Genomic DNA, 27,422 nt, shown 5'->3' with positions numbered 1-27,422 from the left:
ACAAAATCTAGAGGGTCATTCTCACAAATTATTACAAACACCTGAGGGCCATAAGCATCAAGCAGATAAACAACATTCGTATTACTGAGCAGATCCACTCATACAATGAACTCAGTGTTCTATTTTAAAATGTTTTGGCTTTTTTTAACCCTAATTCTTACTACGGGAACATTTACACATAGGGGTTTCTCATTACCCATGTTTATCATTTTTAATTTTTTATTACTTAGAAAAAAGTTTTTGTGTTGAGTTTGTAGTACTTTTAACTGTTGAATCTCTTTACTTGAATGATTTCCATCTTTTAAATTCTTAGTCCGCCAACAGTATACAGATACAGAAAAGTTGTGAAAAAACAAAACAAAAAAATAATTTACAGATTTATCTCCAAACCTTACTGTGTTGCAGTAATGACAATCACTTAAATTAGAAAATGTTATTAAACTATAAAATTATTATTAAATTATTAAAACTTCATTTAAAATCAAGTAAATGTACTGTTAATTTAATTATATAACCAGGCATCACTGTTTGTATATCAACAATAAAAAATCAAAATACTTCAAGTTGGGTCCTAGTATTACTCATGTTCATAAGAATAACCCAGGGCTGGAAACCGGATTCAAGGTCTCTAGTTTGTGACCTATGAACTACAGAATAAGCTTGGTAATGCTGTTGACCTACGCTTCACCCACAAACGCATTCTTTTGTAGCTACTGAATGTCAAATTGTAGCGAAGTTTGCTTTAAGTCAGTAAACAACATTGTGTTAACAGTTTACAATGAGCTGAGCTTTGCACTCTACAGAGTTCTACACTACTGAGCTGTTGTTGCTATGTTAACAACTGTATTGTTGTACATAACTGAAACCAAACTGGTTGTTGCTGTTGCTAAAGTACATGACAAAAAAATAAATAAATAAATAAATCAATATTAACAACGATATTAACGTGACCTTTGACACGCATACAAAATAAATATAACTTGAAATTAATTATACACTGTAATTTAGGGGTAGGTGACATGGCAAAAATATATATCACAATACTCGATTCATTATATGCATCACAGTTTTATGTTTTTCTGAGGTTTGATAAATTGAAACAGATTAAAAAAGAACATTCAATCTGTTTGAAATAATCTGAAAGCTCTAGCGGCCGTTCACCTTGTGTGAAAGTTTCATGATGAATGGACCAACAGAAACGGTCCACAGTTATGAACACTATGAAACAAAGCATTTGTGGGTGGAGTTCTGACAGGTCAATTAGATTACTTCCCTTAATGATCAGCCAGAATTGCAAAAGAAACAACATAATGTTTCCTGATTTTAATGAAACAGGGCAGCTGTTTTGCCAATGACGTGCATTCAAGACATCAGGTATTATGACCAGAAATCCTACTAACTAAACCACAACCACAAAACTTCAAAACTAGCTCAAGACTGGACTTTGGTGTCTAGAATTCTCCAGCAGATTTTAAAAGCTTTAGCCGACTACACACATTCTGTGACAGAGTGATAGTGCTAGGCTGGGAGGTAAGGCAGTGTGTCTATGGAGAATTCTCTTTTTTTCTAATCTAGATTCTCTACCTCTCCATGTACAGATCTATAGGAACTACCTTCATCACAGAGTACAGCTGTACAGTTCAGTACAGAAATCCTATTAGCCAGGAATTCTATATTCAGTAGTAGAAGATGTACAGAACTGTGGTGTTACTAATACCACAATAAAAAAAGCACAGAACAGACCAAAAACAGATTCTTGCCCTCTATTGTGACAAATGCAGTCAGTTACAGAAGGAAACAGTGTTTAGGAGATGAAATCTGGCACAGGGGAACCACACAGGGAGATGGACACAAAACTATGCACAAGTTACCATATATCTATACAGGACTGGATAGATATATCAATACAAATACTGGAAAAACAATCATGTGATGTTCCTTTGCGTGTGTGTGTGTGTGTGTAAAAGAGATTACATGTGTGTGTGTGTGTGTGTGTGTGTGTGCATACGCGTGTGTGGGAGGCTGTTTACATGCTCACTGTGGGGCAGCAGCAACGCACACATGCATGCGAGCTGGTTGCTAGGAGACCGCAGCGTGTCGTCATGCGTCAGTGTAGAGGGTGCAGTAGTGCTGTGGGGTGCAGAGTGTAGGCTGGGGGGAGTGTGGAGGGGTTCAGGAGGGGCAAAGCTAGGCTATATCACAGTGCGGACGCTAATTCTAACAGGTTAGCTATGCTTGAATAGCTAATAGTTATATAACACACAACGAGGGGATCAATAAGGTCATGGCTACACCATACTCAGTGTACAGTGTGCCGGTACATAATGATCATCTATGCAGTGCAAAACTACAAAAAGTTCAGTTATAACAGTTAGTTCTGATGACACCGTTGAGAAGCACTCTATCCGTGCTGTTATTTGTAATAATTGTAATTTGTAATATTGTTCACAATAACACATATTAAGTATTATTCGCTGGGCACTGTAAGCAACAATTTACAATTCCACTGCAGCTAATGTTACTGGGGTCCACTTAAGTATATCGCTGCTGTCGGAACAAAACCTTGTACCTCCATTTTTGTCATTTTTCAGTTTTAGACATAATTTGAAACTGTCTGTTGCCCTTTACATTGTGTCTAAATTTCATAATGAATAAACCAAAATAAATTACCCAAAATTACTTCGAAAAGAAGTCTGGTTCCATTGACTTACATTAAAAGTAAAGTAGGCTTTTTCCTTCTCCTGTAAAGGTACCATTTTGGAGATACAAAGTTTTGTTCTGACAGCAGCGATATATAAAACAGAAAATGTAAACATTAAATAATTTCTTTAACATTTAACCTGCCAATAATTACCGACTGAGATGATCTGCAGCACTCACCTTCAATCAAATGCCAGCTTTTATGTTATTCACAAATTATCGTGGATACCATCACAGCGTTGAGAGATCATTTTTTTTTAGATAGGATGTGGCTCTGGTTTCACAAGACATGCTGTCACATTATGAGACACTTTACGGGATGTTTGTACAGCTGTTTTGGTGTGTTTCTGGTACTTTCACAGTTCATGGTAAAGGTTGCAATGCTATCTGTTCATACTTGATGTGCTAGTTAGAGGGTCCACCCTTACCCATCCCCCACCCCCCTCAAAAAAAAATTCTAATGGAAATCAATCAATGGCCATTAAAATATCAGAGAAAATTTTTCCATAGACAAAAATCCTATAAAAATATGAGCACCAACATTATCTGTATTAACAATGACAATGAGAAAAGTACATGTATGTACATTTACTGTCTTATACACTTAGTGCTTGTAATCCATGACAGAAGGCTAGATTATTATCCTGATAGCAAATTGTTATATCGACACATGCCTAGTTCAATGTAATGCAAACATCATGAATCCAAAATAGCACCTGAAATTGTGTTACACAGAGAAAGAAAGAGAGAGATAGAGACAGAGATGGAAAGAGAGTGAGAGAGAGTGAGAGCGAGAGAGAGAAAGAGAGAGAGATAAAGAGAGACAGAGGGGAAAAATGAGAGAAAGACCAACTAAAGAGAGAGTAAACGTGTGAATATAACTGTCTGTGTGTGTGTGTGTGTATATGTCTGTGTGTGTGTGTGTGTGTGTGTGTGTGTGTGTGTGTGTGTGTGTGTGTGTATAGGACTAACAGACTGTGCTATATCTGTGTGAGTGTGTGTGCTCTCTGATTTACTCTAACTGGCATGGCACTAAAGATCAGAGCAGTAAATTAGAGCACTGTCCCTTCCAATGAATAAATACTGCACAGGTCACACCACACCACCACTCTCTCTGTGACTGAGAGAGGGGTGAACAGAATGTGTAACCAACATTTAAGAGGTAGTTTTCATTGTTGAGATGGTACCAGTGAAGTACCATGTACGTTGCTATGCAGTCATGTGAGTGTACTATATAAACTACAAACAGCCGTATGAACATCTCCTAGTCAAATGATGTTTTACTGATTTTTCCTAGTGGATGCATCCTCTATGGAGAACAAACTGAAATATGTCATTCTTAGTGCACAATTTCTATTTGTTTGCTGAGATTAACAAATTGGAAAAAAAAACAAAAATATAAAATATAAAATGTGCCATAACTTATGCTCAGGCCACATTTTATGTGTATGTTATTTTTCTCCAATATGTTAAATTCAGCAAATAAACAGTAATTGTGCATCAAAATGTGCAAAAGTGTTTTCTCCATAGAGGATGTGTTCACTAAGAAAATCACAATCAACGAAAACATGTCATTTGACGAGCGGCCCCCAAAATTTTGCATACAACTGTTAATGTACGAATAGGAGCAACAACATATCTGGTATGAAACTGTGCCTCATGCATGTCAGCGTGTGAAGATGTCAAAGTGAGTATGAAGACATGAATATGTGATTATGAGCGTGTAAGTAAGTGTGTGTGTGTGTGTGTGTGTGTGTGTGTGTGTGTGTGTGTTTGTGTGTGTGTGTGTGTGTCTTCTCTCTTCACCTCCCCCACTGTCAGCTGTTGAGTGCTGTGGCCTGCTGGGAGGAAAGTCTTTGGGGTGCTGCTGCAGGAGGACTGTTACAAATGTTACTGTGTCAGGCTGTAACCTCCACACTATCCAGAAAGGCTATTAGAGCGCTGAGCTGAGCCTCTACACCACTCTACACAGGGTCACCTGTTCTAGACAGCTTCAAACAGATATCTACTTAAAATTAATAAGGATTACTTTTATAATTGACCATTTTTTGACTCACTGTCAAATCTAGAGAATCTGTTTCAGTGAGAAACAAATGTAAATAATGGCACAAAAAAAAAAAACAAATCTGAAAGTTGGAAGTTCATCATACAAAACATTTAAATAATTACATGATTTTGTTTACAAAATTTTCATTAAATTTTCTTCTCATGTGAAACTGTTGCTGAACCAAATGTATGGCTGAATAAAAATAATTCTAGAGTTAACAAGAAAACATTTAATTATTTACTCTAAAGTCTCCAAACAGTTAATAAAATAAATACATTAAAAATAAGTGTAATAAAAAAGCTGTTGTGTATATTATAAAGACATCTTTCAAAATTAAAAAAAAAGAAAACAAATCTAACTTGTCGACCATCTTCAGAAGTATTATATGAATATGAGACAGGCAGAATGATATATAAAGTATAAAGAGATTACATAAGACTATAAGCAGTGTCAGACAGGCTCCTCAATGTAAATCAGTCATTGTAAAGTGGGGTTACAATACATAAAAAAATGGATTATTGTGACAGAAACATCACTGTGAGCACTTACAAGTCTCTTTGTGTGTGTGTGTGTGTGTGTGTGTGTGTGTGTGTCACCCCGGGGTTCTATAGTAACGTATAACACACTCGCTTCTGCCCCAGCCACCAAATTATTCAAGAGATAGCAAGGGAGACAGATAGAGAGGGCATCTGCCACCCGCTTTGGAAGAAAGAGCTTAGCGGAGTCTGCAAGCTGCTTTAATAATGGCACATTCAGTAGCTTTATTGCTGCAGTACCCAAGTTATTTTTTATGATGCATAATATTCAGCCATAGTGGGCTGGAAAGCGAAAAAAATTAGAGAAATTTGTAAAGCTATAAGCTTTTAAATTATTGTTATGTAAAGGAAAAAAGTAACATCATTATAGTATCAGTGTATCTTAGGCTTGAGTTCCTATAAACCAATAAACATTACAATAATTAAAATTAAAAGTGACTAAAAATGTGAGCTTTTACAGCAGAGTAAACAAGATAAAAAATACAAACCAAACTCAACAGAGAGAGTAGATTTGGGGTAAATGAACTGTCTAAACCAAAAAAAAAACTTAGAAAAACACTGGCAATAGTTCAACACTAGTGCTTTGGCTACAGTAAACTGATGTACAGAATAAGGACACTAGGAAGGGGTATGTTGGGGGTGGGGGGGCACAGGCAATGCAAGAACGAAAGCTCATGATGCCACTGACAATTAGACAGACAGACAGGCAGGCAAGACCCACAGACAGACGGACAGGTGCAGGCAGTGACAGACAGACGGACAGGCAGAGAAGGATGTGACTGAGCTACATACTAACCTTCAGGTCCCTGTGCACTATGTCATGTTGGTGAATGTGATTGACACTGTCTAGAATCTGATGGATACAGTGACTGTGAAGACAAAAACAGGGGAGAAAAAGAAGAGGGAAGGGGGAAAGGGGGACAAGAGGAGTGATGGAAGGGAGAGAGTGAGAGGAGAAGTGAGGATGAGTGAAGAGAAAAAATATATAGGTATAGATATATATATGATGGTGAACGATGGTGATACAAACCAGAAATGAATCAACAAATCAAGTTACATAAAATGAAATGGAACCGAACAGAATTGGATAAATTAGAATGGAACAGAATTAAATGTAATAAGCCATCAGGGAAGATGAGAGGACGGAGGGGGAATTGGAGAGGTGCGGTGAATCAGACAAAAGGAGAGAAGAGAGAAAGAAAAAGAAAGAGTAAAAGAGGCGAGAGAGTGGAGGAGAAAAAGAAGAAGTGAAGAGTGGAGGAGGTGAGGAGACAAAACATTTTCAACATGATGAGACACAAAACCAGCAACAGCACACAGTCTGACATGCTAACAACAGAGAGAGAGAGAGAGAGAGAGAGAGAGAGAGAGAGAGACAGAGAGAGAGCATGGTGACTAAGAGGATAGGATGTCAGGTGAAAGAGAGAGGACAGAGTGATATAGAGAGAAATGAGGAGGAGGAGGAAGAGAGAAAGACATGAGTTAAGTATAGAGTGTGTGTGTGTGTGGGCTTAAATGTCTAGTATGTGTGACTAATTACTAGAGCAGCAAGACAGCCTGCAGAATTCTCTTACACACACACATATACATACACACACACACACACACACACAAAGAATACCGCAGTAACCACATTGTGAAACCTCTGCTGCTCTGATTCCAAACACCAATATTAAATCATTAAATCTGACAGTGAAAAGGATTATACAGGAGGTTTAGCGATTAATCATCCACAATTCACACCCACACACAAACCGTCTAAACAATATATAGATATATGACATTTGCAGATGGAGACTTTTGGGCCTTCATGATTTCTTAATTAAATCTGATTTGATTCAAATTTATCATCTTGATAAATTGATAGTGATTATTTGGCGACCGGTACGATGATGATGATCAGGGCTGCAATAAATATTCAATAGAATTAGATTATCCAGGGATCTACATTGTAAGCAAAAGGCACGCATTTGCTCCTTATTTTTCAGAAATGCTACCTGAATTCTGCTTTTGGAGCACCCACGTAAGAACAAAATTTGACCTGAATACCCCACCACTTCATTATGCGTGAATACAAACACTTTTCAGGCGTTTTTCAATGATGCATGTCGCTGGCCTCGATTGCTACTATATTTCACAGAGCACAATGAGAAAATTAGCCTACTGGCTCATCACACACGTCACTAGAGGCTTAACTAACCTGCTAAATAACCAGCCTGCATAGCTGACAAGTTTCATGGATTATTTACTGCTGGTTTACCGTCAGACTCGTGCATTTTGCCTTCGCTGAAGTCTCACAGCAGTGAAGTTAAATTTCATAGATTGAAAAGTATGTTTTACTGCGAGCTGCATAGTGGCATCACAGAAACAGCCAATACCAGCTCAGTACCATGTGTAGTGCGCTGTATAGCAGTATTGGCTAACACTGTCACATTAAAGACAGATACTAAGAAAAACACAAGCAGCTTAACAGCCTTTATATGCAAAAGAAAAACCTCCTGAGCATATAATATGATTAAAAATGAGGGACTAAAGATGGCATCATCAGGGCAGTTTTACATTCAAATCTAAAAAGAACAAAACAATCTGTCAGCACACAAAATCTGGGATCTGTGGTTAGCCTTTTTTCTTGTCAGTCAAACAGCCCCTTCCTGTTAAAGTAGGTGGTTCTTGTGGGTTCCAAGGTGAGTGATGAAACAGACTCTCCGTGAACATCAGTCTCGCTGCTGCTGTTACTCATTTGTAAGTAACACTGGCTCTAATTTGAGACAAGAGTTTTCATTTTTAACTTGTTTTTGTTTTTTTGCTGCTTTCTATGAAAATAATTGTTTATCAGTGATGTTTTTTCATTACCTTGTATTATTTCATAAAAAAATAACAAGCAAAATAACAAGCAGAAATTATTTATTACATAAAACAAATACAATTCTGATAATAAATAATATTTGTAATAATAACAACAACAATAATAAAAAAAACACTTTTTAAAAATCCAGTGCTACACCAGTGAAACGCCAGTTTTGGGCCTTTATTATCTTCTAGAATATATCTAGAATATTCATATATCTGAGAAGCTACTTGATAGAACATGCAACAGAAAACCCCAGTTCTTGCAGCCCTAATAATACATATTTTAAACTCTCCTACTGCTCTCTCTTTCAGCCAGAAACAAAGCCTGATACACACCTATTTTTAAAGGCTTCCTTGTTCATCTAAAGGCTGTTGGAATGTTTGAAAGCCTATTCACGGTTTGTTATTGTTCAGTCAAATACAATTTTTTTGTTTGGTTTAGATTAGTAGATAAACCATCAGATGGCAGATTACTTGAGAACTACTGTATATTCGGTAGTATTATTATCCCTAATCCTTGGTTCCAACATATATCATAAGTCTGCATTCAAACCACAAGATCAGCCAGAAAACAAAGCACTACAATCAATCAAACACACACTGGTGCTACCGTCTATTCAGCACCATCTGACAGAAGAGAGAAACAAAGCCATGAGTGACACAGTTAGACAGAGAGAAAGGAAAAAGCGAGTGAGAAAGAAAGAGGGAGAAAGAAAAGGAGAAGGAGCAAGTCCAACAGAAAGAGAGAGAAGAGAAATTAAGTCCTAATTACAATAGTTAATTGGAGGCCTAGTTTCTACTGCTCTCTGAGGACACAGGGGGCAAGAGAGATAGAGACAGTGAGAAAGTGAGAGAGGGAGAGAGAGAGAGAGAGAGAGAGATAAGGGGGCAGGATTGGGCAGAGAAAGAGAGAGAGATATAGAGAAAGAAACACTGTGCAATGAGGTGTAAATCTCTGAACTCACAATGACTTGATTCAATTACGATTATTTGGGAAACAACTCAATGCCAGTGAAATCTGTAATTTCATCAAGATTTGAATGGATTACTTTGGTATAATTCACATTTATTAAAAAATGTATAGTGAATACAACACATATTTTGACACTGCAAAATCAATTGTCACTTTCAGATTTACACCCCTATGATTTGTACAATGACACTTGTTATTGGTGGTCTATTGGTGGAACACAGCTGCCTGACTGACATTATCCTCAGGCATGTAGAACACTGCACTATTACATTACTTAATACTTTCAAAACACCTGCACGTGTAAGCAGCAACAGCTCCAGCACTCCAGCACACACTAGTTACGCTTACCTGCTCACACTAGCCTGATTAAGGTCCTGTTAGTCCAAGAAGCTGGAACAAACCAAGACGTTTACACGGGCTGAATAAAAACTACTCTATTTATAGTTCTATTTACATGCACACCAGCATAAGCTGACTTAACTATAACGTTAATGGCACACTTTAAGACAGTAAGTGCTGCAAAAAGTCACAAAAACTCCAAGAGAGAGTCATGATTTGTCCAAATCTATCTTGAATCTTGAATAGTATGGCCAACATAGGCTGAATCAAATATGTGTGTTAAACTTAGGCTGACAAAAGCGTATTCGGGTGGGATTAGTTTTACATAAGTGGGGTTAAGTCCTTTTTAACCCCACATTTAACCCCATCTTATATTAATCCAGTGTGACTCAATGTGTCATTAAAATGGCATCATATTCTGTGGATAAGGTGTTTCTTTGACCTCGAAAGCACCCGAAGAAGCATTCATTTGTATTATCTCTGGCTAATATCCAGTTGACATGTACTGTCTTACCTAAAGTACACGACTCTAAACATTAAGATGTAAAAAAATACAGAAAAAATTAATTCCCAAGCTAATGACAATGCTAATAACAAAAAAGAGAGCTGCACTGGCTACATGTATCATTCAGGATGGATTTGAAAGTTCTGGTACTAGTTTTTAAGGCTCTAAATGACCTTAAAGCACCGCTTACATCACAGACTGTCTGTCTGTTTATGTTCCAGCACATCATCTTAGATCTGCAGATACTGACCTTCTGCAAATACATTCTGTAAAATACAGAAAACAATGGAGAGACTCGTTCAGTTATTCTGCTTCCAAAATGTGGAACTCAGTTTGATTAGACAGTCAAGCTCAGTGCTCACTTTTAAGAAGCATCTCAAAGCATCTCTCTCCAACTTTGCATTTAATTAAAACTCTACATTTCGTTGTGTTTGTCTTTTAATTTGATCTGTGTCATTTTCTTGTATGATTCTAAATTATTACTAATAATTTCTTGTATTACTGTTTAACTTTATCACGTATCAAGTGTTTCCTGAGTTTGCAGCTCGTTTTTTATTTGCAGTTTGTTGGGTTGTTGTTATCTAGGCTATTGTGGCACCACTGAAGGAGGCGAATAGGCATGTTTACAACAGATGGTAGCAACTGTTATATTTTTCATTTTGTCCCATTAAAGGTGTAACCTTTTCAGTACTGTTTTACAAAACTGAAAAAGTTTGTAACAGTGCAGTAAATTTCAAAACTATATTGCTGATACACCCCTAACTTAGTGATCAAAACTAGATATTAGGGCACATCTTATCCACTTTGTAGTATTTATAGCTCAGTTGTACTGTTTTATTAGATCACTATTTTGCACAAGTACATGCTGCTTTGCGATTGTTTTGTTTTGAAATGCTTTTTACAATAATAGTTGTACTTTTGGAGCCTAACCAGTCTGCGTAGTAGAGAATCAGAACTCTGTAGAAGATATTTTTAACACTGAAAATTTCAAAAATAGTACCTAATTTTGACCTGACAATCAAAAATCTTATCAAGACTGAAGATAAACATACTGTCACAGCCCTGGCGATAACCAAACAGCCCTGTTTACACAGTAAGACTTGCAGTCGCAGATGTACTAATGATAAACCACTGGTGTGCATGTAAACACTGCTTCTGTCTCACAGTCAGCACTCATTGCTGCCTCTATAAAACTGCTGTCGGACTACAGAGGACATCAAAACTCTCGATGTGAACTGGCTTGGAACAAATCAAACCAGCCAGCACACACTTTCACATGATACTCACCACACACACAATCTATTGTCAGCTGTAATGGTCAGTTGTCAACATGAGGCTCTTAACAGAAGGGTGATAAGGAAAAGCACACACACCCACACTATCCACTCACACACCCAACACACGCAACTGATAAAATACGCACACAGGCCCACGAGCATATGCTAGCATTTACACACACACACACACACATACACACACACTAGGGCTGCACAACATGGACAAAACACTGGCATTATGACAGTTTTGTTACAGATTACAGTTCTAATCACATTATGCAATTATTCGATAACTCAATTAAAAATCATTTATTAAAATTTACATTCTCATAAATTGGCTAAGTGATTAGTTCGCTAGTTGAATGATGAGCGTAGTATCCGCAGGTAATTATAAAGCCGTAGTTGTCATTTTCCCCAGCTTTTATGATGAAACATTTTGTTTAAAAGAGTGAAGAATGAGTCTCTAACTCTATCACTTAATTAATCATAATCAGTAGATTACACAATATAAACAATACTGACAGCTCAAAGTACGACTGTTATATTCCCTGTAATAGAAATGCGTTGATATTGGAATTCTAGGCAGATGCTGAAACACAATAATTTTTTGTGCACATATCTGTTGATGCTAAAACACATAAAACGTAGAAGTCAGGGCACGATTCACCTGGACTAGCATTATGGATAAATATAACATTTTTATTTATACTGTTACAAACTTCACCATTGCAGTAAAGTGAATGAATGCAGATATTTTATCTCAGTAGCCCAGCAGCATCTAAACATTCTGCTTTTCTAGAATACAATAAATGCATCATCACATATTGGTTTGAATTATCAGACAAATCTAAGCATCAGATGCATGGTAAGACATCAACACATGGTAAAACATGACTGACCAACATACTTTACTTTTGCTGTATTACATGGATTCCATGATTCATTAAAACACCCATAGAAAAGCTCATCTGGAACTGTGAATGGTCAGGATCACTCCACGCTAAAGGAGTGCCAAAACTTTTTGTCTTGGGGGGGGCAAATTGCAATGTTTGTGGTGAGTTGAGTTGCCAAAAAACTCAAAACAGTTTACAAATAAAGAAGGCATGTAGGATTCAAATTTAAAATGCCATTTTATGACACTATAATTTGTTTTGTTACTAAAATGTTGTGCATTTGCATATCGCTCCCTTCTGTGACATCAATATTATAAGACCCAATATCACAATAGCATTTAACAAACCATATGTAGTGCAGCCCTAACATACACACACACACACACACACAAACACACATATACACACACACATACATACGCTATCATTCAATAGCAGAGTACGGGAGTCACTAGAAGAGACCAATCCAAGCTCTGCCTACAAATGTGCTGAGGTTGCACAAGCTTTACAGGCTCTTGGTAAACATTCTACTTAATCTAATGAGAAACTGCAGCAAACTCAGTCTTTGTCCAAGTATCTCAATTATGCATTATTAATCAAATGACATTTATTTGGTATGTGTGTGAAAGGTCACACTGGTAGGACAGATCGGGTGTAGTTCTTTTTTTAATGTGTAAACAAACTAATTTTAGCACGGTGGCAAAGGCACTGATGTTTCCAAATTGCTGTTTCAATCAACTACAACAATACAGCCCACCTTGATAACATTTTTAACTTGAAACTTGTTACATAGCAAATTTAAATTCCAGAATAAATGTATTAGGTTAGTTGAGCATCAAGTTAGATGTAGCCAACTGCCAAATGTCTAGCTAGTAATCATTTGCAGTGTAAGGCATCGTTCAAGCGCCATGTAAGGTACATAAAACAGTGAGAAGATTGAAAAAAAAACTGAATCAAAATTTACTCAGGAGAGCTTGAAATCTTTTAGGGACAGTAAACTTTCAGTTCAGTTGCCCGATCAGAAATGTTGGGGAACAAGTTAATGTTGAACCCTGTTGGGAGTGTGTCAACATTCAGTAAAGCTTTTCCAACCTCAGTCACTAAGAAAGGACGCATTTGTGGGTGGAGCATGGATAAGTGAATCGCAATCTCTTTCTTGAGCTGAAGAATAGCATTACGTGTGTACGTATGTGTGTGTTTGCTGTAAGTGAGATGGCTGAAAAGATGAGGTGGAGAGGAAAGAGAAAGATCGGTTAAGATCAAGAAAGAAAGAGAGATTGAAAAATTAAAAACATGAGAGGCTAAACATTCAAATACAGCGCAGTTCAGTCCATGATTCTGCCACTGTCTGCTCGTTCAAACACTTGTTGGGATCTCATGTAAACTACCTATGATGTGTAAAAACACAAATGTCCTTCTTTCAAATTATACTACTGCTTTAAAGGGCCCATATCATGTGAAAATAAAAAAAGTCTGATATGGCATAAAACGTCATTTAAGTCCATATTTGGAAACTAAGCTGCAAAAACACAAATTTAAGTTCTTTATTTTGTGAAGTCACATCCCCACCTATTCAGCCTACAGCAGTTTAGCCTGCTCATTTACACTGATGTTATGAGGTACAATACAGGGCAGCCAACAGAACAGAGATCATATATATATATATATATATATATATATATAGAGAGAGAGAGAGAGAGAGAGAGTCTTAAAGGCACAGTAACCAAAAACAGCCTGCTTATGAGGAATAAAGAGAAAATCATGTAAAATTGATTCTTGGAACATTTTTGACACATACACAAAGCACACAAGAAATAAAATACAAGAATAAATGTAGGATATGGCCCCTTTAAACCACTAAGTGTCTCTGTACGTGAATGAGATCAGTGTTTTAGCCTGTGGAGGAAGCTTTCCAAAAAAGCACATCCAAACACTGACGCAGCTAACACATGTAAAACAGTACAATGTGTGCAAGTGGGGGTGAAGATCAACCCGGGTGAATGATGGAGGAGAGAAAACAAGGGGAAACAAGAGGAGAGAAAGAGAGACAGAGAGGAAGAGGGGGGGGGGTCACGACAGCAGAAAATGCACAGAAAAAGACAAGTGCAAGGATGGGTTGCATACCTGGCGTCAGCCTCACTGTAGTACTCTCTGGCTACGATGTCTTCAAACAGCTCTCCCCCCGTCACCCTGCAGAAGACAGGAAGAGCAGGTTATCATCAGCTCACTCACTCACACTTCCAGCATACACCACACACACACACACACACAGACTAAGTTCACATTACAGGGTTAAATAGCACATATTCATTGCTGAATTGATATTTGGTTAACTGCGGGAATGGGAGAAAAAATGCTTACCAAGGGTTACATAACATTAAAAAAATACAGCACTGTGCAAAAGTCAGAGACCACTCTTCGTTTCAAAATTTAGAATGAAAAAATGATAAAAGTTAAAGAGAAAAAATGATTAAAATGATTAAAATTAAAGAGAAAATGGGACTCCTAAGAATCATGCAAGACCAGGGCTGTGTTCAAACCAGACAAGACGTAGCAAAATGTTTATTTAAAGGGAAACGGTGGCACGCTGGACACTCTGTTGTGTTACAGAAGCACTGCAACTATGGCAGCTGAGAAGACATTCTTGGCATTCTTCTCGAAGAATTTTCGGAGCCTGATGAAATAGGTTTAAATGGGTGTTTAATACTTCAAAATATGTCTTCTAACGTCTTCAGTTGTTTCAATTGTACACCAAGCTGCAGAGGCTCCACTGCAGAGGACTTTATTAGAATCCATTGTGTCTTTCTAATACAGTGGGGTTTATATATACAAACAAGAGAAAGCGTTCCTTAAAGCCCGTTGCACACTGTTTTGCTGTTTAACCCAGAAACCCAGTGCACAACGTTTTGAAATTGAACATGCCCCTGGTAGACCACTAAAACTGTTCCCATCAGACAAACAGAACTTAAAGCCCCAAGGAACACAGAGAAAATATTAAAAACGTTTGTATGATAATAAACTTGAGTGTTATATTAAAACAGAAGATATAAATATGCTAAAACACAGCTTAAAACCACTGATTAGACCTAACTGTGTGGGCATGGCTAATGAGCAGCTTGATTGACAGCTCTCTGTCCAACACTCCTAGCCTGCTCCGCCCCCTCATACAGAACCAAAATCATCATTCAACCTTTATGTGACGGTAGCCGGATGAAAAAAGTCACTGACGAACAGACGTAGATGGACAGACAAACAAACAAACAAACAGATGAATTAACACACAGATGAACAAACAAACAGATGGACGAAGCAACGCATGAATGAAGGAATGGACGAAAAAACAAAGTTCGTGTCTGGATAAATGAATGAACAGGCGACAGGCAGCTGCAGACAGGTGGTCTAGCTTGCTAGCTTTTGGTTATGCTGGGTTAGTTTTCTTCAAAGACTGAACTGTGAAGGTGTGGATTAATATCCTTGCAGATTTCTTTGTAAAACTGAAAGCAAGTCTCCTGAAAAAATGGAAGCTGTAATAAAGGCAAAGGGTGGACACACTAAAAAAATTTTAAAAAATGATATTATATCTAGTTGTTGAGGCTCATATGTCATTTTTAAACGTGTTTTCTCCTTTTTTCTTCTTTTTTCCTAAAATGAATAACTCGTACTTAACGATCGTTTAGACTGGAAATGAAATAAATGAACAACTTTTGCACAGTATTGTATATTTTCTGACAGCAACTTCCCTCCAGTCAGTAACAACTGTGTATTTAATGAAAATAATACGAGGAAACAATCAACAGAAATACTGAATGTACAGCAAAAGCTTAACTGAATATCAACATGTATGGCCATATTTGCTTCCCACGACACAATAAAACGCATCTGAATTAACATCACACTTTACTATGCATGCATTTGTCACTGTGGTCAGCATTCAGTTTGGACAGTGGATCAGCAGCTGTCCTTCTAGGCCAGAGGTCTTTTCACACCAGTGGCAGATATGGGTCATCTGAACCATCAAGAAAGATCAAATCTGAGCAAAAAAATGCATCTAGCAACAAGGTTTGTAATGTGAACACAGCCACAGACACACACCATACCCAACAGCCCGGCATCATTTCCATGGAAACAAGAATCTAGCATGACGATTCTCAGGGAATCTCAACGTCTTCAACAGCACATTCTAGCACATTCCGCTGCGTCAGAAAGACGAGATGTAACAAAATGGTTGAGCTGAGGATTACTGCGGCTGTGGGAGAGAACGCTCCAGGAATCTATGCAACTCTAAGCAACTGGTGCATTCAACATGACAGAAAACACAGCATGTAAAGCTAGCCTCCTTAAAGACGTTGCTAGGATTTCGTTTAGTCAGTGTAGAGATTAATCAACCATGTTAGTGAGGCTATTCATATTCGTAACTTAGAGTTTCTTGCTTTGGTTTTAATATAGAATGAAGAAATGCGCATATAACAATATAGTGTACTGCAGTGCACTGACAAATCTCGGTGCCAGATACCACAGAACACCTTTAGATGTCTTGTAGGGGGGCATGCCTCGGTGGGTCCGAGCTGTTTTGGCAGCACACGAAGGAAAAAATGCATATTAGCCTGGTCATAAAGGTTTGGCTCACCGGTGTACTTCACTAATGTGATTTCACAATTATGTTAGCATTTTTTTTGCCACACAAATTTGTCATTTTGCTGTCTACATATGCCCAATTCTGGGAGCAGCACAGCGTTGTCAGCAGAGCAGCGCTGTCTGGGGCAGTGGGGGGTGAAGTGTCTTGCCCAAGGGCACAACCAGGTACACCCTGTCAATTCTGTCATTTGAACACACAATCTTTCAGTTGCTGGCTCACCTCTCCTACCACTATTTAAACAAGCAAACATTTGAATCGGAATATACTTCGCACACTTCAGCCACTTTTAGCTGCTACTCTGAAACAAATCAATAATAAGGGTTTCCACAGCGATGTGAACTGTGTTCTGAATGTGTGCAGATTAGGGCTGCATGACATGGACACAATATGTGATGTTTGATAAAGCTGTCGGATATCACAATAACAATATCATAAGCAATAAATTATTCTTAAAATAATGTGATGCTGAGTGGATGTGACAAAAGTGCAGCCCTTTTGCTGGATGTGTAAACAGAAATCGAACTAAACAAGCTCTCCTTTGTGCAAATAGCAAAACACAAAATTACAAAAAGCATCACTCTTTATTGTGCAGAATAAAAACAAATACTAAAACAGCTTCATAACAAAAGCTATATAATGAATATTAATTTATTTTTTTATATAGATACAGAAGAACAAATAAATATTCTTGTTTATATATTTATTTTTTGTGCAGTTATTAACTATGTTTGTTGTGAAAGTAACTATTACTACCTCACACACCTAAAACACGATACTGAGTGCGTCATTACATTGTGGGAGCATCATGAAGTCTCTCTGGCACTGCTTGTATGAGGTAATTTGATCTGTCATTGCAGCCCTTAATGATACATTTATCATGGAAATTCATATTGCGATAGTGATAAAAATGTGATTTATCATGCATGCATCCAACAATAGAGGCAGCATGGAGGTTCTTTTACACAGTGGTAGAAAACACGGTAGTGCAAAGATCGCTATGATTCCACATGCTGATCCAGTTTTAATGAATTAAAGGGGACAAAGGCCCAATCGCACTTCACCCCTCGCCCCTACCACTTAGCCCTTACCCCTCTGCTATCACTGCAGACCGGCAGGGTCGCCTACAGAGCACCACTAGTAGCCTGTTAATGAAGTAATGTTCTTTTTTATTTGAGGGTTGTCCCATTTTGTAGAGGACGATTTCAACCACTATACCTTTTAACTCAGTTCCAAGGGGCAAGGTGACACTCAAAAACAAGGGGTAGGGATAAAAACAGGAAACGTGATTGGCCCTAAGTCACTGAAAATGAGACTGTTAGGGTTAGCAGTTACATTTATTTCTCAAAACAGACTGAATATAGTTTGTGTGGTGAAGTAGTCAACACATAAACAGGCTGAATTATATGCTACTGCCTGAAGTGAGCTCAAGTATAGGCCTAGAATGAACCTACGGCGGCTCTACATAAAGCGGCAACTACTTGACCTTCCACTCTGCAGTTGGCTGAGGTTTAGTGCGCCACTTCCCCTCGCGCTTACCATTCCTTTTTTAACCTCAACACTTTGATTCCCCGATGTGACATTTGAACCACGATGCCTCAGTTGCTTCTATTGATTTCTCAAAAATTCTGACTCATCCCTGCTTCCACTTTCATGCTCAAAAAGAGTACAATAACATGAGAGTCATAAGAGAAAAACATCTCCACCAAAGACATCAGACAGTCTTCAGAAGGAAGCCCTCAGTGAGGAGGTGTGAGACAGAACAATGCACAGCTTACATTGAGCGGTCAAGAGTTGAATGCCAAGAGTCTTAACACTAAAGGAACACACACTTACAAGTCAAACAGCAAGTAGTGGAAGCCTTCCTCTGATATGCTGTCATGAAGTCGAACTGTAATAAGAGGGAGAAAATCGCAGATTTCATTACAGACACAACTCATTTCACGCAATAGTATGAGCTGGGCTGAGGTTGTATTGCTGTAGTCAAGCTTTAATAAGCCCATCAAATCAGTTTTAAATCTATAATTGGGAACGTTCATGCAATTTGGACAATTTATGTTTTCTCAAACTTTTACATGGCATCATTATTAGGAATAAGACTCACCAATATTTGGGTGCTTGAGCAGTCGACAGATTCGAGCCTCTCTCTCAAGCTTCTGATGATCTGGAAAAAAACAGACACACATAAACGAATGCATTAAAGCAGGCAAGACAACAGTTTGGGATGTTAATGAGATGGTACAGTTAACTCACGTGACGAGAGTCAAAAAGTAGGAATCTCAGAAATAACTAGGGCTGGGATGATTAGCAATTTTGGTAAGCAGATAAATCAGGACAAAATTATTGATAAGCTCTATACTGTCTTATCATTTAAAACCACATGCATCACACAGTAGCAAATTCAGTATATCTAGGACAGTTTCCAGTTGTGCCAGAGGGGACGACAAAGACCTTTCCACAGTATTAGTTTTCCCGGGTTGGGAAGCAGCTTAACATTAGCTTAGCTAGCACGATAACAGCGCAGATAACATCTCTGATTCTGTTACAAAAAAAGGCCCAAGACAAGCTAAGATGGTAACGTCCAGAACCTGAGAGAGTCGAGCAAGACGAAATTAAACCTGTTCTGGGGTGTTTGGATCTGTAGCTTGATCGGCTAACTTAACGTTAGCTTAGCGAGCAGCCTACAGGTACAAACAGTGACACACACCACAGTAAAGGTTTGATTCTAACTAACTAGTGCTCTGCTGAAACAAGTGTAGATGATAAAGAGCGCAAAAGTCAAGTGTCTGGTGCCTGGGATTTTCCTGGCTCTGATTTTACAACCACCAATTAGTGAGCCTTTCTAAAATATAAATGGTTTTATGTGGCTACGCGGAATAGAAATCTGACTGACCATAATTTTGAAATACTGGTATCATTGTTAAATACCGGCATCATTTTTAAATGCCACAGTGTCCCTTTAACTGTTATACCTCCCAACCCTGACCGCTGCTAATTTGTTATTTTTATTGTGCACAATCTGTGTTTTTAAATGCTGCTGCTACACCCATAACAAAATATCGTAGCATAATTATGCATGACTCTTTGCGTTAAATTGACAGTTGCTTCTAATTGATTATTATTAAAATGCCAGTTTGGCGCATTAAAGAGCGAATAATATTGCTTATTATTGCTGTATTTAGCCTTTTTCACAAAAAGACTAATACAAATCGCTGTAACTATAACAGGGACATTATCAAGATTATCACTAGTGTTCCATAATATATAGAAAGTTACTTTCTAGATATAGGAAACAAACAAAACATGGTAAACAATTCAATACTCTAACTTTGAGTACCCTAAATTCTTTATTTAAATTAACTTAAAAAGTCTTAAAAATATGACTAACATGGCACATGTGCACTGTATGCCTGTAAGTACTGCCTGTAAGTTAATCAAACTGAGCATGCTAATTTTCCCAGATAGGCAAAGACAGCCTCATTAGCATATCTGAAACATACAGATGAAGAATTTTACTCTGCAGCGTCACCTTATTTCGTTTTTGTATTAAACACAGTGTTATGAACGTTGGGCTGTAGTGTACACCTTTGTCTCACTGTTAATCTTCACTTGAAAGAGGCTTTGAATTAGTTACTTTGATTCACTTAACATTTGAAGAGTTTTGGGCTGACTGAGTGCCAAATTCACAATAATTTATGAATTCATTTTAATAACATCAATTTATCATCTTCAGTTGCTTAGTACTGTTTTGCTATTGGGCATCATGATACAACATTTGGTATCAGTATCCAAGTCTAAATTTTGGTATCACAACAACCCTGACTTGGGCTATTAAATAAACAGATCCTCCCATAAGAAACAGTACCAAAACAGGTACTGCACAGTGTGCTGCACCACTATCTGTTGCGGTCTTAAAGGGCACAACATTAATAAAGCAAGACAGACATAAACGCTCATAGTAATGTCAGTCTTCATAAGAGCAGAGAGAGCTGTCAGTGGATGAACTGACTAATGGAATGTGCTGCAGTGACAGGGCTTTGTGTCTGAAGGAGAATGAGTGTATTATATTAATCCTACAGGAAGGAAAAGGTCACAAGACACCACCCAGCCCAGGCTACATCTACCGCACACACAGAGAGAACTGTTCTCTCCGTTCCTCACATATAACCTGCATAACATCATGATGACTTCAACATCAGCTGGTCAGTTTGCCAGTAAAGCATTCCGAACTGAGCTGAGAGTCCAGATAAAAAATGATCTAGCTTAATTATGATGGAGCAAACACAAGACACAGAGAACATGAGAAAACCAGAGAAAAAGAGGGAGAGGAAGGGAGAGAGAGAGGGAGAGAGGAGAGAGGAGAGAGGGAGAAAGAGGGATGAAGAGAGAGAGGGAGGAAAGAGAGAGAGAGAAAGAACACAATACAAGACAAGCAAGTTTCTTTGGCTGGCAGATATATGTAAAAATGCCACAGCTTGAGGCAAAGTGGGTTGGCACATTGCACTGATAATATAAGACCAGTAATAGCATTAGTTTCTAATGCCATCTGCGTAACTAAAGTGTGTTTATATACATACATGTTTTTATACATGATATACATGATACATGATGCCTGTGCATTAGTTGGATATAAAAGGAAAAACAGAAAAGCAAGCGTTTCTCAGGTGACTGAGAATGTCAGTGTGGGACGTGATCAGACTGTGTCAGCAAGAACAGTCTGTCCACACCTACACAGAGAGAAATATTATAGTAGGACTGCAGTGTATAAACCCCTCATTACGAAGACAAATGACCACTTGAGAGTTCAGTGATGTAAAATCCATAGGCATTCATTTACAGAGATGTGGAAAAAAGGGATACGGTCAGATGAGTCAATCGTCACAATCTCCTCCACAGGTGGGCGAATGCATGTGCGGGCGTACAAGAGAATGATACAGGGCTGAATGCTCGACCCCTACAGTAAGGAGTCCGGTGGCTGTTTTGCTGTGAGGGACACTTTGGTGGCATGTTTTGGGCCCACTTGTCCCCTGAAAGGGAAGGATCACTGCATATCAATAGAAAGTTACTCTGACCAATCACCTTTATCCTATAATGACACATTTCTATCCTGATGGGAGTGGTCTCTTCAAGGCTGACAATGCTCCCACTCACAAGGTGCAAGGGGTCACTGAATGATTTGATGAGTATTAAAATGACATAATCATATGCTACGAGCGTCACAATCACCAGATCTCAACCCAGCTGAACACCTGTGAGATGTTTTGGACCAAAGTGTTAGACAACACTCTCCACCACCTCAAGCAAAAAATTACTATCTTTTGGAATAACAGTGCCCATCTTTCTAGTACAGCGCCATTAAATCTACGTCCAAAGCACAGTGAAGATGTTCTGGTTGCTTGTGGTGGGTCAAAAGCTTACCAAGACACTTTATATTGTTTTTTCCTTTAGACACTGATCTGTAGTTAGAAATATAACTTTTTTAAATATATTTATAAATAATTTCCCCACAAGTATGTGTGCATGGGTATTTTGGTGGTGCCTGCAACATATGCATGGCCTAAAAAGGTACATCAGTTGTGCTTTGGGCCTCTTCCCTGAGTGGATGAATCCAATGATTGTGATCACACTGAAAGAGTAAGAAATCTTGGTGGCTTAGTGAAGGAAGTGTCTTCCAAGGATGTAAGAAGATTTTCTACTATTGTCATCATATCTTGAACAATATAATGTTGACTTTGCATTTGAGACCTAAACACTGAGCCGTACCTTTGCATGTGACGTTAATATGTAAAGACATACAACGTGGTCTGAAAAACACCTGTCAAATCTGACCCAACGCTGACTCAATTCTAACAAAGATCTTAGGCCTTATTCACACATACTGCATCTGCATTTGTGAGCGACGTGAAAAGTCATGCTTTTCATTTTGGCGCCCATGTTAACTGGTCAGCGCTTTCACACAGACTGCATGTGCGAAGCAGCAGAGCGTCCCAGACGCCGCACTGAAGCGGTGCAGTGTTTAAAGAATAGACCAGGCACTCTTTTTTCTGCACAATCATGCAACAAAACACACTAAAATAAGCCATGAAAATCAGTGAAAATTAAACAGAAAACTATACAAACTTAAAAGCTTTTTTTTAATTTTTATTTAATCTATAACAAAATACCAGTTAAACATTCTGTGCTGCAAACAGATTTCCTGGTTGGTCTACCAGGGTTAAACTTTTGCCTAATCTCAAGTCAGAAAGCTGTCGAAGACAAACAAATATACAGTAGACTTTTATAAACTATATTGTTGTTGAGCAGAGTGACTGATGTGACCATTTATCCATCTGGAAAAAGGAACGTCTGTATAACTTTCTCGCTGCTCTGCTCTGCAGCTTAAACACTATGTATAAAAGGCCAGTGTGTTCCAGCTGTAGTGCTCACGCTGCCGTGTCACTCACGCAACGCAGAGTTAGCATGTGTGAATAAGGCCTTACGTAGTGCGGCTTTGAGTTGTTATAAGACAGTAAATGTAAGTGACTCAGATGAGCACTAAACTATAAGTATTCAGTGAGAAACGCTCAGTGTTTTAGCCTCCTGCCCATATCTCTGCCTGCTTACTGCACTCACTCGTGTATAAATCATCACTGCTCTCCCACTCTTTCACCTCCAGCTGATCTCTGCCCAGTGATCGTGACGTGAGCGTGTGTGTTTGCGTGCACGTGAGAGTATGTGATGTGGGCGTGCGTATAGCCTACATCGGCTCTAATCCCTCGTATTTGAAATCTGCTTGTTACAGAGCCAGACGGTAGTAGCAGGCCTGATGCGGAGCTGACCACACGCAGTCCACCCCCACCCTGTCCGTACATAGTGGCGTTGGAGCCAATCGAGGCCGTCAGAGGTCCATCTGGTCCAGTTGAGCCACATGTGGCCAGTGCCCAGGGCCCAGCACTAATGCCTGCTACAGTCCATACCAACAGTCTCTGTAATAGCCTCACAGCCTGAGAAAAACTCCTCAATCTGCTCTTTTTCCCTATATTATTACATGCACACAATATTTAAGCATTTACCCTTGGGTTATTCCACAGCAACTTGCCTAGGGCCTGGCAAATCACATCACATGCAGACGTAAGCAAAAGTCACATTACATGTTCTGTTGATTGTGAAAATAAGTTAAAATTGGCTCTACAAAGAACACACTTACATTTTCTGCAATTTCCTGCAAATTTTAGCACACAATTTCTATTTATTTGCTATATTTAACATATTGGAAAATATAATAATAATAATAATATATCACTTAAGTAGCTTTCTATCATTTGAGAAACAAAAAGTTTGGCCTTTTCTATCTCAGAGCAACGCAGAGAAACTTGTTCATGCATTTGTTAAAAGCAGACTTGATTACTGTAACGCTTTTTTACTGGGCTTCCTAAGAAAACAATACATCCTCTACAACAAAATGCAGCAGTATGCATCCTAACAAAAACAAAACAGAGAGATCACATCACTCCCGCTTCAAAAGACAGTTCTGGCGACCTGTATCTTTCAGGATAGACTTTAAAGTTCTGCTAATAGATTTTAAGGCTCTAAATAACCTTAAAGCACTGCTTACATCAGAGAGTGTCTATCTGTTTATGTTCCAGCACATTTACATTTACATTTACAGCATTTAATTAAAACTCTACGTCTCTTGGTATTTATCTTTTTAATTTGATCTGTGTCATTTTCTTATATGATTTTCAATTAGTACTCATAATTTCTTGTATTACTGTTAAGCTTGTATGTCTGTAAAGCACTTTGAGCAGCCACCAGCATGAAAAGTGTTATTTAAATAAAGGTTATTGTTATTATTATTATTATTATTATTAAGAAGTATGGACATATATCATTAAAAAAACATGTTAAATAGTCAATTCTCAAAAAATGATTACACTGTTGCCGTTTTTGATATGACCTGCCAGGCACTAGGTGAGTTAGTGTGGAATGGCCCACTTGTAAAAAATGACAAATGTAAAAAATGACCAATAATACCACACACATACGAGCCTCTTGGTTTTCAGAAATCAGCAACATCAGGATGCTTACACTGGCTCACTTCATTAAGCACACCCCCTTGTATCTACACTCATTGTCCATTTTATCAGCTCCTTTTACCATAGAAGTGCACTTTGTAGTTTTCCAATTACAGACTGTAGACCATCTGATTCTCTGCATACTTTGTTAGCCCCCTTTTACCCTGTTCTTAAATGGTCAGGACCACTACTGGACCACCACAGAGCAGGTATTTATTTGGGTGGTGCATCATTCTCAGCACCGCAGGGACACTGACACAGTGGTAGTGTGTTAATGTGTGTTGTGCTGGAAAGAGTGGATCAGACACAGCAGAGCTGCTGAACTTTTTAAACCCCTCAGTGTCACTGCTGGACTGAGAATAGTCCAACAGCCAAAAATCCAATCCTGTAGGTCATTGATGAAGGACACTGAGCAGCAACAAATAAGCTACTCTCTCTCTACAAGGCAGACCAACAAGGTATTTGTGTATAACAGAGTGGACAGTGAGTGGACACAGCATTTAAAGAAAAACAGGAAGTTGTTCAGAAAATCCTCGTCCGATGCCTGTGTTGAAAGCACAACCATGGCTTCATCCGCTGTACAATCAGAATCTCCTGGCTAGCTGCTTTCTCCGCAGAGTGCTGCAGCGCCCACAGCACAGCTTTGCTCCGCCTACACAGCACGCTAGCCTCTCTTAGCGGCGGGCTAGGGGGCAGTAGCACAGAGCATGCAAAGGTTATCCAGCGCTTCACCGAGCTGGTCTCAGTCAAGGTACAAAGGGCATACATCGGGCCCTAGTAAGGGTCCAGTAAGGCAGGGCACTGTTTGTAGCTGCCCTGGGAATACATGCTGTCCAGCACCGCGTTAGTGTGACGTTCACTGCTGTGAGTGAGCGGGATGTATAAACATAGTACAAGAATGTGCAGACAAAATGTATTTTGGCGTCACCACTCGGCTTAGGAGTTCACAATATTATAATGAAAACTGGGCATGTCATATCATAGCTACCTGCAAGTCTGGTCACGTTTCAATGAGGAAACCGCACAGTAATTTATTTCTGTCTAGTATTTGGTGTAAATATGAAACTATAAAACCCCACAAAATCCAGAGTGAATCTACACAGCATATAGTGAAAGAATACATTACACAGTGCACAAACCGAGACACAGGGTTAGACAGGGAGACTAAGACAGAAGTATGAGGAGTGTGACAGAGAGAAAGGGAGGAGAAAAGAGAAAGACAGAGACAGAGTGAGAGAGGGAGAAAGAGAAAGTGTGAAAATCCAGAGAGAATGAAGGGAGAGAATAAAGAGCATGAGTAATTTGTTCACCGGGTGAGAAAATCCACAGCAACACCACGGCTGCAGCCTCAGAACCCAAACAGCACTAAATAACCTGTGTGTGTGCGTGTGTGTGTGACCACTGCAAGCTTTTACATACGTGAGAAGGCATTATCATCACCTGGTGTGAAAATTGAAGTGCTTCAGAACAAATGAATGCCACAGAACAGCTCAGGTAATTAAAAAAGCCTTCAAAACACCACAGACATTGCTGAAGGCCCACTGGCTAGGATGAGGACAGAATTCAGAAAGGAAAAAAAAAAAAACACACAACCAGATGCACAACTAAATGAAGCTCTAACACCCAATCCATCAACATACCAATAACTCTTTATAATAAGACAAACACACGCCACAGCAAAGCTCTACAAATGAAATCTGATGGTGCTCTGCACACAAATACGTCATGTGAAACTTCACCCCATTCATTTTCAATGGAGAGCAGCAAAAAAAGTATGTTTTGTGTTTAGTATGAGGGATTGTGGGATAGCGAGCAGCCTGAAAAATAGGGTTGCTTTCAACTTTGTGCAAATCACAAATGGCAGCCGTGCAGCACTGACCTATCAGGCAAAAGCAACTTTTCATTGTCCGTGCACAATAATGAGGTGCCTACATAATTTCACCTGAACGACATGGACAGTTAATAACAGCTATGTTTGGGTTCCCCATTCTGTACTGTCTAAAACAAATACAAAGACAAAAGTAACATGGCAGAAAGTCACTGACACTGCAGCTCTGATGAGTAAAAAGACAGTTCTGAATCGGAGTATCACATTTTTAAGTTTATAAGAGTAGCTTGCTCGAGAAAAGAATTTATTTATTTATTAATTTTTTGAAATCCATGACTCGATGACAGGTTAATTTGCATCTTGTGTTGCAGACAAACACAGCCCTCGAGTGGACACGTACTGTGAGAACCAGTAAAACCACATACACTGGCTTGGGCTCTCAGCTCAAACACTATTTCCACCACCAAGTCAGAATTAAGCATGCTTGTCATGAGTGTAGAACTAGCCGCGCTCCCACTGTGAAGAAAAGTTGGCATAATTCAAGAGGAAACACCAGGAGAGAACGCTGGATCGACTAATGGAGAGAAAAAAGAAACTACCCAAGCTACGCTAGAGCCAACACACGATTGCACGGTGCATCGTGGACAGTTTCTATCTATCGCAACTGTCAATCGTGTTAGACAACATAAACATCAGAAAACATGCTCTAGTCCTCTAGCTTCACAACATTTGTAGTTTTTTCAAACTGAAAGTCAAGCTGCATCCTTCCACACATGGAATGGATTCC

At 38.7% G+C, this 27,422-nt stretch overlaps 1 protein-coding gene across 22 annotated transcripts in view; it reads right to left on the bottom strand.

Annotated features, from left to right (window-relative positions):
• The window catches only part of camk2b1 (calcium/calmodulin-dependent protein kinase (CaM kinase) II beta 1), a 107,955-nt gene that overhangs the window by 56,734 nt on the left and 23,799 nt on the right, over positions 1 to 27,422 (bottom strand). For 13 of the 22 annotated variants that reach the window (XM_036598052.1, XM_036598071.1, XM_036598055.1 and 10 more), the window contains exons 3-6: positions 18,858 to 18,917; positions 18,590 to 18,644; positions 14,245 to 14,310; positions 6,080 to 6,152 (exon numbers count right to left, since the gene is read on the bottom strand). In XM_036598052.1, the coding sequence (XP_036453945.1) occupies positions 6,080 to 6,152; positions 14,245 to 14,310; positions 18,590 to 18,644; positions 18,858 to 18,917 (254 nt within the window). The remainder of the gene's footprint in view (positions 1 to 6,079; positions 6,153 to 14,244; positions 14,311 to 18,589; positions 18,645 to 18,857; positions 18,918 to 27,422) is intronic. The other 9 variants (XM_036598051.1, XM_036598053.1, XM_036598072.1 and 6 more) reach the window with 1 other exon arrangement.

The sequence above is a fragment of the Colossoma macropomum genome, unplaced genomic scaffold (assembly GCF_904425465.1).
Source record: "Colossoma macropomum unplaced genomic scaffold, Colossoma_macropomum, whole genome shotgun sequence".
In the NCBI taxonomy this organism is placed as follows: domain Eukaryota; kingdom Metazoa; phylum Chordata; class Actinopteri; order Characiformes; family Serrasalmidae; genus Colossoma; species Colossoma macropomum.
Note: the sequence above shows the minus strand (reverse complement) of the source record. Positions and strands in the feature narration are given on the sequence as shown.